Raw genomic sequence first — 15,505 nt, forward strand, 5'->3', positions numbered from 1 at the left:
TATATTTAATGTGGTCAAGGGGCATGAATGGAACTTATAGTCTTGGACATTGAGCTGCATTTGAGGTCACCTGACCCAGATGGGACCAAGTTGGAAGTACAAGTAATTTGCAGATATCAATGGTATTGACATGGTATTGTGTTGCATATTTTTAAATCCTACCAGGTGCAATCAAAGCAGTCTCAGATAAGCAGTTCATTCTGTCTCCCCTTCCTCTAAAACCGACATGCAGGCATATGAGACCTACCACCAGCTGCTCAAATTCTTGGCAGTTAAACAAGGAAGAGACCTCCTGCAAACCAAGCCCCACTAGGACTACAGAGGCATGCAGCTGCATAAGCATGCCTGGGCCACCAGTGGGCACTCTTTCCCAAAGTCTTCCATGGCCAGTAGGCCATAGCATGGGGACCAATGCACAGCTGAACCAAGTAAACAAAAGTTCCTTTACAGAAATTGTTTTAATAATGTTCCTGATGGCAACTCAGGTTTCTTTTCATCTTCATTATTTATGTTGTACCTCTACATGGTGAGACCAAAGTGTATAAAATACCCATGAATAAGAATCTACACATTAACCACATGTGGAGTAAAATTGTGGAGTACAGAGCCAAAATCAATAAAAAAATCCCAAATTTATCCCAAAATTTATTATCCCAAATATTATGTAACTCACTGTATATACAAGTTATTATTTGTAGCTGCAAGGAAGGTCCAAGCTCAAAGTGGCCACAGTCATGTCTTGTGTCATAAATATAAGACATGCTGGCTCAGTGTGATGGCTTCATTTCATAATCCATTATAGTGATATTTTTGTGAGACATTTTGGGAAGATTTATACAACAAGATATTAAAAATAAATTATTTCATATGGTTTGACCATGATTAGTCCATGGAAGCCATATTTGCTCACATTTCCATTAAAAGGTCGTACATGCCACGTTTCAGATGTATCCTCAATAAAATTATTTAACTTTTATCCTCACTTTTTCCTCCCAATGTGGGTGTTTCCATAAAGCTATGAAACATACCTCAGTACATGACTTTCGGTTTCTAAAATATCCTGTATTGAAACCACAAGCTGTACAATACTATTTTTGCAATTGAAAGGACTCACTTATTAAACGAACAAGCCAGGGAGCACCTGCACATTCTCTGAGGGTAGCGCATGTGTTGTCGGGACGAGTGCAACACAGTGCTGCAAGGTATCACTCAAATTGCAGCATTTAGGTCTGGTTTAAATTAGGAAACAATACTTTCTCTGTACCTCCAGTCCAATAATATTGGTTTTGGCACAGCGATTTTCCCTTTTTAAATGAAGTGAATCCCAAAAGAAGACAACTGCTCCCACTAGAAAATTTAGTAAAGGGTGAAAAGAAAGGGAGAGAGAGACAGAGGGGAAACCCATCTGATGATAGTTAATAAATATGGGCCCCCACAAGGCATGTCTGCAAATATAATCTGATGACATCACCTCACACATTCTGTCAAATTGATTCATGCAAAGCTGAGGGGTATTTCACAAAGCAGGATTGCGGAGTTAGCTGGATAACTGCCTTAAGTAAAACCTGGAACAGCTCTTTTTACTTCAGTCCACGTTCCAGATTTGATACAGTCTTGAGTTGTATCCAGTGCAGTTAGGGAACTCCTAAATCCTGCTTCATGAAACAGGGCCCTGCTTCAGTTACCCATACATCTAAAATAGCAATAGATCAGTTTGGTTCCTTTTTTATTTTTGTTTTCAATTTTGTTTGTTTGGAGGTCAAAACAAAGTGTTCAGCAATTAATACCTGAATAATTTCACCTAGAAGGCAAACCTTCTATTCACAAAGTTACAAACATAGCTAAAAATGACTGAAATATAAACTTCACTTTCAAGGCGTACAGTTCCATATGCACAGCATATAGAAAAGGCATGGATTAGCACATGTCATTCCTTTATTTTCCCAGGGCCTTCAGTGAACTCAACCCTGCATCAGCCACAAAAAATTCATGATTAACCAATTAAATTAAAACTATAATAGCAATTGTCCATACTTACTTACAGAACACCTATACACCCAATGTGAATGTGAAATATAGGCTATATAATACATTTTAGCACTTAGACATGATGTGAAAGGAACAGAAACAGTGCAAGCCTCTAGGAAGTCAGAGTATGGCAGGTGCGGGGGGGGGGGAGGGGGGTCTATTCCAGTTTGAATTCAGACAAGACAGACAGACGGAATTCCAGATTCACACACAAAATAATACCATTGAACCTCCTGACTAGCACTTACTCGGGATAATATACTGTGAGGGAAAATAAATGTGAAGCAGAACCCTTCTTAAAAATGGCATGGATATGCAACTCAGAAGCTTTCCAGGAACTGAAATCCTTTTAAATGACTGTTCTGAGGCGGATGTGGGTGGCACACACATCTGCTGGACTTCCACAACCACGCTGGCCGGGGTGAACTGAAAGCTCATACAAGCCTGTTCCTTAAGCTAAAGACTGCTGGCCTGTTTGCTTGCCCACCTTCAGGCCACTGAGGTACCAATGTGAGACTAGATCACTTCCCCTATGACATTTCACATCCCCTTTGTGATACTTTTGTTGAAAGATGGCCACAAACTTCTGTATTCTGATAACAAGCCACCGGTGTTACCTCTGCCCTTGTCCATGACCATGACCACGTGCTGCAGCTCGCACGATTATCAAGCGTTCAAAGCAGCCGAATTGCATTCTAGGTGTGGAAAGCAGAAATACTCTTCTCCTTGGAAACAGCCGTAGCTTATGCCTCAGCAGCTGTGAATTTGAGGTCTTCCTGGAAAGTTCAGGAGCTGCATAGTGCTGTGGTTTTCAGTGTGTCAAGCTGTGGGGGTGGGATGGGCAGCCAGATCCCAGTGTTTCTGCATTATAATATGTATCCATTTACCTTAACATTTCAGAAAGCCCTGAGGGTTTCAAGGAATTTCTACCAGAACGTGAGGGCACGCAAGCGTTTCTGTAACCCCATTAGGTAAAGCCCTCTGTCCCCCCCCCCCCCCAGAAAAGCCATATGAGGGAACCATAATAATACGCATTAGTACTAGTCTGTCAGTATTCCAGATTTTCTAACACTGAAAGTATCAAAAAAAGATTTAACAAAGCAATAAAAAATAGATATGTTCAAAAAATACATATTCCTTGATAAAAATTTTATTTTATAGCTCCTCTTGAGACTTCTTTTCATGGTTGAGAGGAAGCTTTAAGAAATAAGGCATTAAGCAAATATCTGACCCACACACACACACACTGTCTGAATATGCTTCCCTGTCCTAATGTGTTCCGCTCTGCCCTTCAGATTAGAGGCTGGTGGACTGACAGTCACATGTAACAGTCAGAACCACTCAGTCTGCGTCAGTCACATCCAGAACCATCATGCCTATGCACATGCACACATACACACCTGCAAGTGGGCCGCACACCTAAGTTAAGGGACTGAGGAGCTCAAAAAAGCATGTGGATAATGACCCAGAAATTCCTCACTGTAAGACACACCTTTGGATATACAAAATCTGTGGATGAGACCATTTCAGCTGAAAACCTGGAAAAAAGGCAACTAAACATCCTATTGGTTTAGGCTTTACAATTGCACCATCCCATCTAATTTCAGATAAATCTAAAAACAACTTATGGTGAAAATGTGTGCGTGATTATTATTGGTTTTGCTCAGACCTCAACTAAGATTTTGGACAGGTGTCCAGAAGCCTAAGCCCCTACCACAGGTTGGAGTCCATAAGGACCAGCTGGAGTCCATGAGGACCTTAGGAGTCCAACTGTCCCAACAAGCCAGGGCTGGGGAGGCCCGTGGTTCAGGGTTCACGATCATAGTAATGGTTCCAGCCATCACTGCCCCAAAGTAACTCCTTTGTCACCATCAGTACAGATTAGCCCGTGGGTCCTGCCTTCGGTGCCTGCAGAAATCCTCCCTGCCACCAGGGGGCAGGGTGACCTGGCTCAGTGAAGGAGTATGTGCAGCAGTAGGGGCAGCAGGCCAGGCAGGTAGAGCCGCAGGCTGGGGGAGGCGCCGGGAAGGCCGGGCCCAGGTTGCGCGCACCCCTCCCCTTGGTAGCCGCTGTAGCACTGACAGCGGAAGTTTGCGTTCAGCTGCTCCGTCTCCTCGGCGCTGGGCTGGCCACTCACCATCAGCTTGCCGCCCTCACTCACGATTGGCTGGCTGTGCGGGCTCAGGTGCAGGTAAGCGTTGTCGTTTGCGCGACGCCGGAGGCAGCGGCCGCGGGAGGAGCACAGGGCCCTGCTGCACTGCTCTGCTGCCGTGGAAACGTTGAGCAGGTACCGGCCCAGCGGACCCAGCAGGTAATCATTCAAACTGCGACAGTTGGCCTGCATAGAGAGTCACACGTACATCATACACACATACACATTATACACACGCATTATACACATATTAAACACCCATGCACACGAAAGCATGCATGCAGAGACAGACATGAACATACAAACACGCAAACCACACACAGAACTGAACACCACTTACAATGAACAATGTAACAGAAATAAACTTCTTACATGAGCTGAGCTTGAAGTCCTACACCTGTGAATCAGACCTGCAATCTGAGCTATACAAGCCCTGTTCCCTAATCATTATACTACATGGCTGCCTCTCTACAAGTGTATGCACATAAGTATGCATATGATATACAGGCATGCACAAGGGATACAGGTATAGCCTACATGATATGCATGTACATGGTACACAGATGTATATACAGTACGCAGATATGCATATGATACAGAGGTATGTACAGGATATACAGGTGTATAGGATACACAGATATGTATACGGTGTATAATTATATATGGATAAAGGCTAGCACTTACACTGCTGCTGGCGTAGGCAGCGTCTCCCCACAGAATTACACCTGCTGCTCCCAGCGCCACACTCTCCCCAATGGTGAACACCAGGTCTGTCTACAGACACAGACAGACAGACAGCATTATAACACTGAGCCAGCCTTTGTAGAACTCTGCTCTGTGCATCTCTCCCAGGGCACAGTTTCAGACTTCCTGCAGCTGTGACTCGCCCTGCGCCTCCCTCTCTCACTATGACTCTCTCACGCATGCCCTCTGAGCAGAAGCTTACTCTCACTCACAGACACACAGACACTCCCTTTAACAGTGTTTCTCATCCCAGTCCTCCTCTTGGAGAGGGTGAGTCCCAGAGGCTGGTCCCACTGGCAGTGCTGCTGCAGGGTCGTCTACTCTAGCCAATCCTCTAGTTACTGCCACACACAATCCCACAGACATCACCGTCCAGCCCACCAAATTACACTGCACCCCCACCCCTGGGGGGAAACACACTGCACTGCGTTTGCTCAGGAGAACAGACAATCATACAGACCACACTTTGAGAAACACAGCAGGCACAGGTGTGGTAGGCGTAAGATGCACCATACGGTGTCACCACAGGTTGTGCAGAACACCAGATCTCATATTGGAAACTGAATTCCTTTTTTGCTTTCTGGATGTATTGTTCCCAGTAGACCAGTGGGCAGTGGGCCAGCGGATGCCATTAAAAAGGCCTATGGGGCTTCTGGGAGGTTGTGTCATTCGGTGTAACTCTGCTGAGAGCAGAAACGTGGAGGCACGCTTCGGGCCGGTAGGGGAACACAGCCTGGATTGTTCCCATGATGGACCCTCTATATTTAGCAAGCAGCAGGCCTGTCCCAGCATGTCTCCTCAGTTTAATGCGGTTTGCTCCGCCAATCCGCTCACTGCTAGGAAAAACATTTCAGAGACCTGCTTCTAGAATTGGAACATTGAGAAATGTACACTCCCTCAGACTCAGCTCCCCGAACAGTTTGGAGGCAATCTGAGGAAATATTTAAAACAGTGATGCTAGCGGTGTCAATTAACCATTAACGGCAGCCCAAAGGGACATGCCTGGTGCCGCACAAATTCACCAGGTTAAACAGCTGGACTGGCTTATTCAGTTCAATGAGCCAAATTCCCAGATCTTTACAAATTAACTTGTATCTGATCCATCTTTCCAGTCCGCTGGACTTGTATACTATTGTGCCCAGATGTAGAACTCTTCCAGCTAAGATCAGAAATGCTCCAACACTGGCTATTTCTGAAAACAAACTGAAGATATTTCTTCTTTATTGTGCTATTATTAGGAGCTGGGCCGTATCCAGTAATAGTGCACACTGTGGTAGCAATACAGGCGGTGTAATTTTGATACTATCCAAAATCGTGAGTGCAACATTTTTTGAGAGCATGCATTAATAAGCATTTCTAAGAGGACATTTTGCACAAGCAATAGTGTGGGATCAAATTACTAATCATAAATTACAAATGATCCTCTTGGGTAGTGGATTAGACAGGAGGAAACAGACAAGATGGAGGCCCAAGATTTTGTTGCCAAAAAAAAAAAAAATGACAACTGCAGTGTGGCAGAACGTTGGATTTATAGCAAAGGGAAACCCAAAGACTTAAATGAGGTAATCTGCTAACTTTGGTGATCGCAAAGAAAGGCAAAACTTTAATGCAAGTTTGTGATTTTCATTCTGGTCCATTGAGACCTGCTGTGACCAACATCCTGCAAGGAGTGGGGCAATCCAGCATCATGACACTTAGTCCCTTGACCCTCAAGGATACATAAAAACATACAATTAAAATAAAATGCCAACACTTTTAAGTTGTTAATATTAAAATCACATTAAAATAGTACCACACCATTTTTGTAACGGGACCAAGTTTTGGATCGCTTTACATTTTGTAACCTGTTCTTCAACTATTCAGCAACATTGGGCACCTTGGGTAGTGCGTTATAAAATAACTGATTGATTGGTTGAAGATAAGATCATAATCTTCAACTCCCTTTTTAAAAAACGAATCACAGTACTGAAGGACTTCCTCAGTAAGAACCATTTGGCCCAGTCTTTCTGTTCGTCTGCCTGGTTCAGTGTCTAGGCCTGTGAAAGGAGGCAAGATATATAGGCATTTACAGCAAGGGCATTTCTGTGTTTGCTCCATGAAGCCCAAGGGCATTTTCTCATGAATGTTGAAATAATGGAGCATGTTGCAATTCGGCTGTTTTGATGTACCCAATTTAAATTTAACACACAGCAGCTGTAGAGTGCAGCCGTTCTCCTTTGCAATTTACTGCAGGTAAAGACCAGACTCCCTGCACCAGAGATTACAAACACTGTAAATAAGGGAGTGGGTGAGTCAGTGAGTGGGTGAGTTGGCGAATCAGTGAGTGAGAGTGAACCAGCAAGTGAGTGAATCAGTGACAGAGTGAGCAAAAGAGAGCGAATTGCTAAGATAATCACTGACAGCGAGAGTGAATTAGTGAGTTAATGAATGAGAGACTGAGTGAGTGGATGAGTGAATCAGTGAAAGATAGTGAGTTTGTGTCCTCACCTCAGTCAGCAGGGTCAGTTGGTTGGCATAAGTAGGCCGCGTGTAGACAAAGACGGGCCGTGTGACACCTTCACCAGTTGACGCCAGCCTCATTCCCTCCAGCACGCGGTTCCGGACAAACTGGCGGCCCATGGAGGTGGAGTTCAGCTTGGGGGCCAAGTAGATGGATGGGAAGAGGGCGGTGCTCTCTGTCCACAGCCAGGTCAGCTGATCGTTCCGCACCATCTCCACGTCCGGGCATCGACCCGTGTAGTTCTCCAGGCTGGACTTGTAGTTATGGTTGTAGCAGTCGGGGAACAGGTAGAAGCCCCACAGCTGGTTGGGACGCAGGCTCTTGGCATACCTCAGTGTCTCCAGCATGAACTTTTTGGCGGAGATCTCAAACTCCTGCTGGGCCACCCTGTTTACGACGTCTGTAGACCAGTCTGGGTTCTTTTTGGCGACAAGGAGCCGTGACTGCTCACGGTAAATGTCCTTGGTGTCCCAGTTGCGGACCCACAGGGGCCGCCACTCCTCCCAATCGATGACGGCAAGCCCCCTGGCACCAAGTTCACGGATGTACTTACTCACACCATCTGGCATCCTCTCCAGGTGTGCAGTAAGGCTAGCGGACTGGGGGATCCCACCATTAAACGCCACATCCCTTTCGTAGTATGGGTACAGACCCAAACGGTCCTTATAAAAGATTGTGAGATTCTGCTTGACAAAGCCTTCATTGGGTGAGGCCACAATCTCAAACTGGCTCAGCTTGAAGTTGACACCATGGCGTGGGCCACAGTCCTCTGTGGGCGCGTTCCAGGCCAGCAGAACAGGCTTCTGGGAAAACAGAGGCCATCGAGTTGGCTTCAGATCCTGGGCCCGGATCACATCGCACACCAGCAGCAAAAGCAGGCAGGACCTCCGTACCACCGCGGTCCAGGGAAATGCACACATCGTCCTCTGCAGAAGAAGCAATCAGGCAGTCATTTCCGCAGTACAGACAATAGGAAATTAATCATCCAGCCTATACGTATGAGTGTGAAACCAGTCCAATTTTTTTTCCTTAGAATGCCGCAAATATACAATGACGGGCGGTCATTTCGTCAAGTAGTTTATTATAAGCATATACTGTAGGAAACCTAATGCTATGACGTACAAACAGGCTTTTTCAAGAGAATCCATGAAATGTCTACCAATTAAATAATCGCAGTTAATACCCCAAGCACATCCATAGCTCTTGTGTCAGACTAGAGACCTAGCCAGCCACAGTCTGATTTGGCAACTGTTGAACTTCGTTGCAAAGTTGTTAACCAAAGTATCTACCAATAAGACATATATATAGCTAGTGGGATAATAATTAAAAGCAAGATGTTTTCAATGTTATTTGCACAAATACGTGCATATACAGAATGCAAGAGAATTACAGAAGCAAGGCAGGTAGGTTAGTCAACGTCATATTAACAACGGACTTCGTTAGCGACTAATTGAAGGCAGCAAGTTAGCTGCTTTGGTTGAGCGAACAAGGGGAAAGCTGAAAGAGTGAATCCGGTCATTACCAAGAAAAGTGACAAGATCAGGCACTCAATGAAAATCGTTAGCCAACGCTAGCTACATTCCATAAGACATCGGGTTTTTCTTTTCCTTGCCCGACTTTACTGTTCAAACATAAGTGGTAATTTTAACTGTCCATTTTGTTCTGCCGTTGTTGTGCCGTTTAATTCCTAGAATCCACGCCACTTCTGGCCACATCCTTGCCTCTGAAGAAGTCACAGCTCTTTGGGTCCGACTCCTGCTTTCGAAGAGGTAACAGTTATCGAATGCGCTGCTGAAAGCACAGGGATAACAGCACACCAACCAGATAGTCGATTCCTTATTCGTAACATTGAAAGTACTCGTTCCCGATACGGTTAAAGGAACGGGAACTAGTTTAAAAATCACGATGACTAACTTGTCATCTTAAAATACAGTACAGAAAATCCTGTTACTAATAAAAGCCTCCTGTCGTCAAAAAAAGCAAGAAAGTAAAAGCGGTAGTAAGTAACTTGAGAGTCCACCATCTAGTTATTCTATGGTTATATCGGCGCTGAATGGAACGCTACACCTTAGCCATGGTTCATAGCCATGGGGGATTTATGGACATGCGTATTTAGGAGGATCGCGGCTTCAATTCTGTGTAGCTACTTTGCCGTTTTATAATAGTTTGCTATTTTATATAGCCGTTTTATATATAGTTTTGCTATAATAGATAAGTCAGACTGCTGTTTTTCGCACCGATTAAAACCAGCTTTCCGCATACCCCCACGTTAAAGTATAAGTGGTTCAGTCCAAATATTTTCCGCTTGGAATACAGTTCAGAGACGACTACCGCGTTTGTGCAGCCGCCAACCTAGTAGACAGGATAGGGATTTCTTCATTGGAACAGTTTAAATGGTATGCGTTTTCATTTGGAATTTTCTTTTACAAGTGTGAATAATACTTCGACAGCTTTCTGCACGCATTAACTTACAGAATGGCATTTATATGAATAATACGAGCTGGTGGGTTTTAAAAAATGCTGACTTTACGTTATTGGGTTGCCGAAATATTTGTCCACGCAGACCCGAAGCGAAAACAGACTACAGTTGTACGTATTTTAAGAAAACATGCACACACTATCTTCACATGTTTGTGAAGGCAATAGATATACCAAAATGCAAGTAAGCCTTCGGTATTCAAATCTTAGTGTTTATCATGGCATTTACATTTATGAATATTGGTTTAGCCGCACCCAAGCCTGGCCGTGGGGTGACTCACTGACGTGGATGGCAGATATGCCATCTGCCATGTTACGGCTGGGTGGGGCATGTCCCATGTCTATACAGCACCAAGAGTTTGTCACTTTTCAGGGTTTCCTACAGAAATAACCACAATGACCACAGGCGCTCAGCCCTTAAGAACACAACGTCTGTACCTTCTGGCCTCATGTGAACAGTGAACACACAGAATTCAGATACAACTTCACACGTCCACACAATAAAGAACCAAATTTGGGTTAATTTGCATATTTCTCCGTTTTTTTCCCTGCCGATTTCATCATCATAAATGCTCCAGGCCCTCAACCAGTAATTCTCCCCATTGAACATTTATCTAAATCTGATAACAACACCTGATCTAAGTAGTCTGATGAAAGTAGTCAACTGCAGAATACTCAGATTACCTAGGCAAAATTAACACTGGAATATATATGTTGCACTAAGGTGTATGCAATGTGCTATATAAATGAAGGATGATTGATTGATTGGTTGATACCTTGCAAATGGCATGCTTTTTAATTAATGTCAGCAAGGCCTAGGCTATAGATCATCTACCAAAAAACAAACAAGTAGGTCTATCATGTATACAATAACCCATTAAAAACACACCGTAATCCATTTAGAAATATGACACTCATTTATTTCTAATTCATGGTAAAGGAAAAATGACTGCATCCACACTTTCTTTGAGCAAGAATGTATGTGCGTTTTCATGTATCTATGTGTATGCATGTCTCTCTCTAAATTGAATTATTCTATGTTTCATAAATGTATATTATATACATTATTATAATAAGTTACTCATAAACAGTACAAAAAGAAATGATATCTCAAAAACACATTTTCAATGTACAAAAATATCAAGTTACTCACAGATACAGGGTCCTGTCTATAAGTCATTCATTAAAACTTGATAAATCTAGACCTGCCGTTGAAAGTATTGATATCAAAATGAGACCAAGTTACAACAAACAATATTGATTATCTTTATCAAATTAAAATTAAACAAGCTCAATTTCAAATTAAACAAGCTCTATTCCAAAGCAATGCTACCCAATGTTTCCTAAATTATTTCATGTAACTGTTTTTTTCATCTTACCATCTGAAGAGAATGTGGTCATTCAAACTTTTTTGTCACATCAAAGTGTCTTGTACCTTAGATCTTTTACTGTGAGGTTAACACCAACGGCATGTGTAAACATCAATAATATTTAAATAAAGTTGTCATTTACCTTGTAAAGTGCTTACTGAGAACTTTAATGTAGATGAAAGCAAATGAAGGGATGTAAACATAAACAAAGCCATTATGTGGACTTATGGAGGAACAGGTTTCACAAGGTTCAGGTGGATAGTGAAGAACTGAAAAATCAAATGGAAGATTACAACACCACTTACCTCAGGCCCAGTTTCTGAAAAATAAATGATGGATGTTTTGCTGTGTTGTTTTAGAAAACATCTCACCCTGTGAAGGATGTGGGTGGGGGTGCCACAGAGTTGGTTTCAGGAGGGTGTGTTAGTTTCTTAATAATAGTGGTAAATGAAGTGACGCATGTATGACCAGCCTTGTTCATCATTGATTACCAATTGTATGTGGCAGATGTATTAAGCTGTCATTCCAGCTGCACTGGTCTCTCAGGGGTGTCAAACTCAAGTCCTGGAGTGCTGCAATGTCTGAATATTTCTGTGGTTTCCTTTCCATTAGCAGTCAATGCATGCCGCAGGTACAATGTGTTTTTCTGAGGCTTATCACTTATGAATCACTTACGTGCTGAAATACACCAAAAACCAGAATAACTGCAGGCTGCACATTTAGCTCTGTGAACTTTGGCTCTTCTTTTGTGGAGCCGCACGACCACTGTGCTCCATGGCTACCAGTAGTCTACAGCTGTTGCCATGGTAATGCTTATGTCAGACAACTGGAGGAGTGTTGCATGGAGATGGCGGAAGTGCCACCCACGATTGCCAGCCAAGCTTAGCCTTTGAAGTGCAGAATGATTTGAACTCATGTTGCGCAAGTCCCAAACTATGTCCAGTTCTCAGCCTCCTGCCCCCATCACCTCCTCCTCCTCCCCATTCCCATTAAAGGGAGCAGGGCAGCAGGGAGCAAACAGGAGTCTTCAAAGTGGAGGGGCCACAAAGATGACACCACCCTTTCTGGAAAGTATTAAACACGCTGTGTGTAAGATGTGAATGCACATGTTTGAGAGAGAGAGAATGTGTGTGTGTGTGCGAGCATGTGCGTGCAGTTTGTCACGTTGTCATGAAAACAGCAAAAGCTGTAGGTTGAACGGGCTTGTTCTGTGGTGTAAGGCAGCCACTAACTTCCATCTCTCCCTATCCCCCCTCCCATGTGTACTGACTGACACTGCTACAGGAGACAGGTCCTGCCCTTCCAGTTAATACACTAATGCAACACAGTCCAGCAGAACAAGAACAAGGAGAAGGGCTATTTCTTCATTTAGTAAGGCGGTTTAAGACAATTACAGTTTAAGACATCTGTAATACCTGAACATGAAAATCCTGGAAATGTTTTAAGTCGTTTTGCAGTCTTTACCAGGACTGGGGGCAATTCCATTTCAATACAGTCAGTGGATTGAGATCAACTGTAGAGTCCTCTTAGAACATTGGCATTTTTCAATTCATTAATAAATTCCAGTTAATTCGCCTAATTGACTGAATTTAAATGGGGAATCAACCCCACACCTGGTCTATATGATTATCAGCCAGATATTCCATCATGCCTTCTTGAAATTATTTATATGCATAAAAGAGTATTCTAACTGACTATGCAAAACCTGTGAACCAAAATGTCAAATTTGCAAGACAGCAGGTTGCACCTTATAAAAAAGAAAAAGGCTTTTTCTCTCTACACACACAAGTTTCAACACCCCTTGCCCCTCCCCCTACAAATGAAAACTCACCAGGTTGAAGCCAAATTCTCCTTTTCCTGTTGCCTCTTTGGCTGGTGCTTTTGTTCGGTTACAGAGAAATGGCCTAGCACAGATTCAGGGTTACCTTCCTGTGTATGACAGAGACAGAGCTCTGATCAGAGCCACGCAGATACCAGTTCATTCCTTTGCTATGAAATGCGCTGCTATTTGTGTCCAGCCTTTTTGAAAGGCTCCACCTCCTCTGTCGGCCCCAAAACTGGAGTCATAACTTTAGGGGCGTGACTAGAGTGAACCTGATCCCACCTGGTACACAGACCTGAGCCTCGCATACTCAGACTGACAGGGTTCAACACTTACAGAGCCTCACAGATGGACGGGGTTCATATGATGTCCGAGTGGCAAGATCAGTGAACACAAAGCTACTTTTGCAGTGGCACCATTTTCAGTGGTATGGAAATAACTTCATCTACCAGATCATCTGGGGTCCATAAGGAGAGGTGTTGTAGTCTAGTGCTTCAGCACACCGACTGACCTTGGGTGGATTACATATGTGTTGCCTCAACTTTTGCTCGGGTCAGGTAAGGAGCCAAGCTATCAACTAGCCAGATGCCTCTTCAGGAAGGCCACTAACCTGACATGTCCTCCCAACCCATAGATATCGAATATGCCAGTGGTCAGGGATGACATACAATAGACATTTTAGGTTACTTGTGTTCAGTAATGACACACCTTACCACACCTGAGTCAAATACATATTTGTTTCAGATTCAAATACTTTTCTGTGCTCTATTGATCTTGTCTGATGTCATTGAGCCTGCCAATGACCAGAAGGCAGGGTTTTTACTTTTTGAAAGTATTGGTTTCAATACACCAGACAAAATCAGTAAACCGTAGAAAAGAAAAAAAAATACGTATTTGGCCCAGGTCTGCACCATACATATCTAATGTCTGTGGCAGATCCTGAGCTCAGGATTCTCTACACTCTACAAAGCTCCATCTCCCAACTGCTGAAGCCAAAACATTCCAATTTTACAGAGCTTCTGAAAATTCACTAAGTAGTGTGACCAAGTACAGTACAGCGGCGATGGATTATGTATCGTAATATAGCACTAGAAGCTGCTGTTACCAACCATAACCACCAACAGATCAGAAGTAGAGAGAATTAAAAGAAGATGAGTGTCCCCAAATGCATTAATTATGCTCCCAGCCCAAGCTTAGGGGCAAATGTTCTATTCTCACAGGTATCCATATGAATTAACCCTGGTACTTTCTCCTTGTGGATCCAAAGGTATATTGTTGCATTATATGGTGAGGGGATTGAGTGACAGCTTGTTGATACAAGAACTGAGAGATAGAATATTATAAAAGCAAATGATTGACAGATTAACTGAATTACAAAGAATGATTGAGGGACAACTGCCCAAACAGAATACAGGGTGCATGTCAGGTGGCAAAAGTGTGTGTTTCATGATGAACCAGCTGCCCCAGACAGACAGTGTAATAGAGATGACTAGGAGGGAACAGGAAACAGTGGAAGAAAATGGAAGATCAAACATATGGCCAGCCCTGACCTTTAACCCCCTGCCCCCACTCTCCTCTACTTCAATGGCAGAAAGATACACGCTGCCTCCTGCCAGTGGAACAGAAAGATCTGAAGGGAAGTTTTCAAGAAAACATGACAGGTTTCTCTTTTCTTTGAAACTTGGCCTGGCCTTTCTTTCCTTCATTGAAAAGTTCCTGTGTTTCTCAGTCAGGTGTGCTTGCTCTGCTGTTTGCTTAAATGTAAAAACAATTAAACTCCACATCAAAAACATCATTCCTGAGCTTCCTGTTCCTCTCACATTGTAGACTGCAAAAGAATATCAAAAACTCCATCGTTCACTACCTCACCATAGTAATGACCACAGCCTTCATCACCTCATCATAGCAGTGACCCTGACCTTTCCTACCTCACCCTAGCAGCAACTCTGGCCCTCACCACTTCACCACAGGAAAGCTGGAGCTCAGACTGAGCGGCTCACATAGATAAAAGGCTTTGCTTTAGATTGCACTCCCTCCCACTGTGCACCTTAGGGGTGCGTAATTACAAACAACACGGAACATAAACACACACAAAAAAATCATTATGTGAAATAATTCCTGACCTTCAGCTGCCAAATCCGCTGAGCAGTACAACAGAATGCTTGGCCTTATTGGAAAGTTTTCTCTTTCTCACACACACTCTCTCCCTGAAATGCGCACTCTCTCACACACACATACGCACACATGCTTCCTGCAGTCACAGGGTGAGAGCCAGGACACTGGGGGACAGGAAAAGGCAAAGAAAAGTCCGGAACATCACTGATGCAGAGAGGGCTACATGGTACAAAAGGTGACGCTCAGATGTAATGCAAAGCATTTGGTCAAGGACACAGTCATGCTCAGCTGACTTC

At 43.6% G+C, this 15,505-nt stretch overlaps 1 protein-coding gene across 4 annotated transcripts; it reads right to left on the minus strand.

Moving 5' to 3' along the window:
- Positions 1–439: 439 nt before the first annotated feature.
- hyal2b (hyaluronidase 2b) lies at positions 440–15,302 on the minus strand. Of its 4 annotated transcripts, XM_035389386.1 has the most exons (5): positions 15,218–15,302; positions 13,104–13,201; positions 7,412–8,350; positions 4,865–4,954; positions 440–4,366 (listed from the first exon to the last, which is right to left on the minus strand). In XM_035389386.1, exons 3-5 carry the CDS (start codon positions 8,342–8,344, stop codon positions 3,980–3,982), a joined length of 1,410 nt encoding a protein of 469 aa, XP_035245277.1. In that variant the 5' UTR covers positions 8,345–8,350; positions 13,104–13,201; positions 15,218–15,302; the 3' UTR covers positions 440–3,979. The 4 variants fall into 4 exon arrangements, with proteins under 4 accessions (XP_035245277.1, XP_035245279.1, XP_035245278.1 ...); XM_035389388.1 differs by lacking the exon at positions 13,104–13,201 and having other exon boundaries at positions 15,218–15,299; XM_035389387.1 differs by lacking the exons at positions 13,104–13,201; positions 15,218–15,302 and adding an exon at positions 9,146–9,505.
- Positions 15,303–15,505: the final 203 nt, after the last annotated feature.

Source organism: Anguilla anguilla, chromosome 13 (assembly GCF_013347855.1).
Source record: "Anguilla anguilla isolate fAngAng1 chromosome 13, fAngAng1.pri, whole genome shotgun sequence".
Lineage (NCBI taxonomy): Eukaryota > Metazoa > Chordata > Actinopteri > Anguilliformes > Anguillidae > Anguilla > Anguilla anguilla.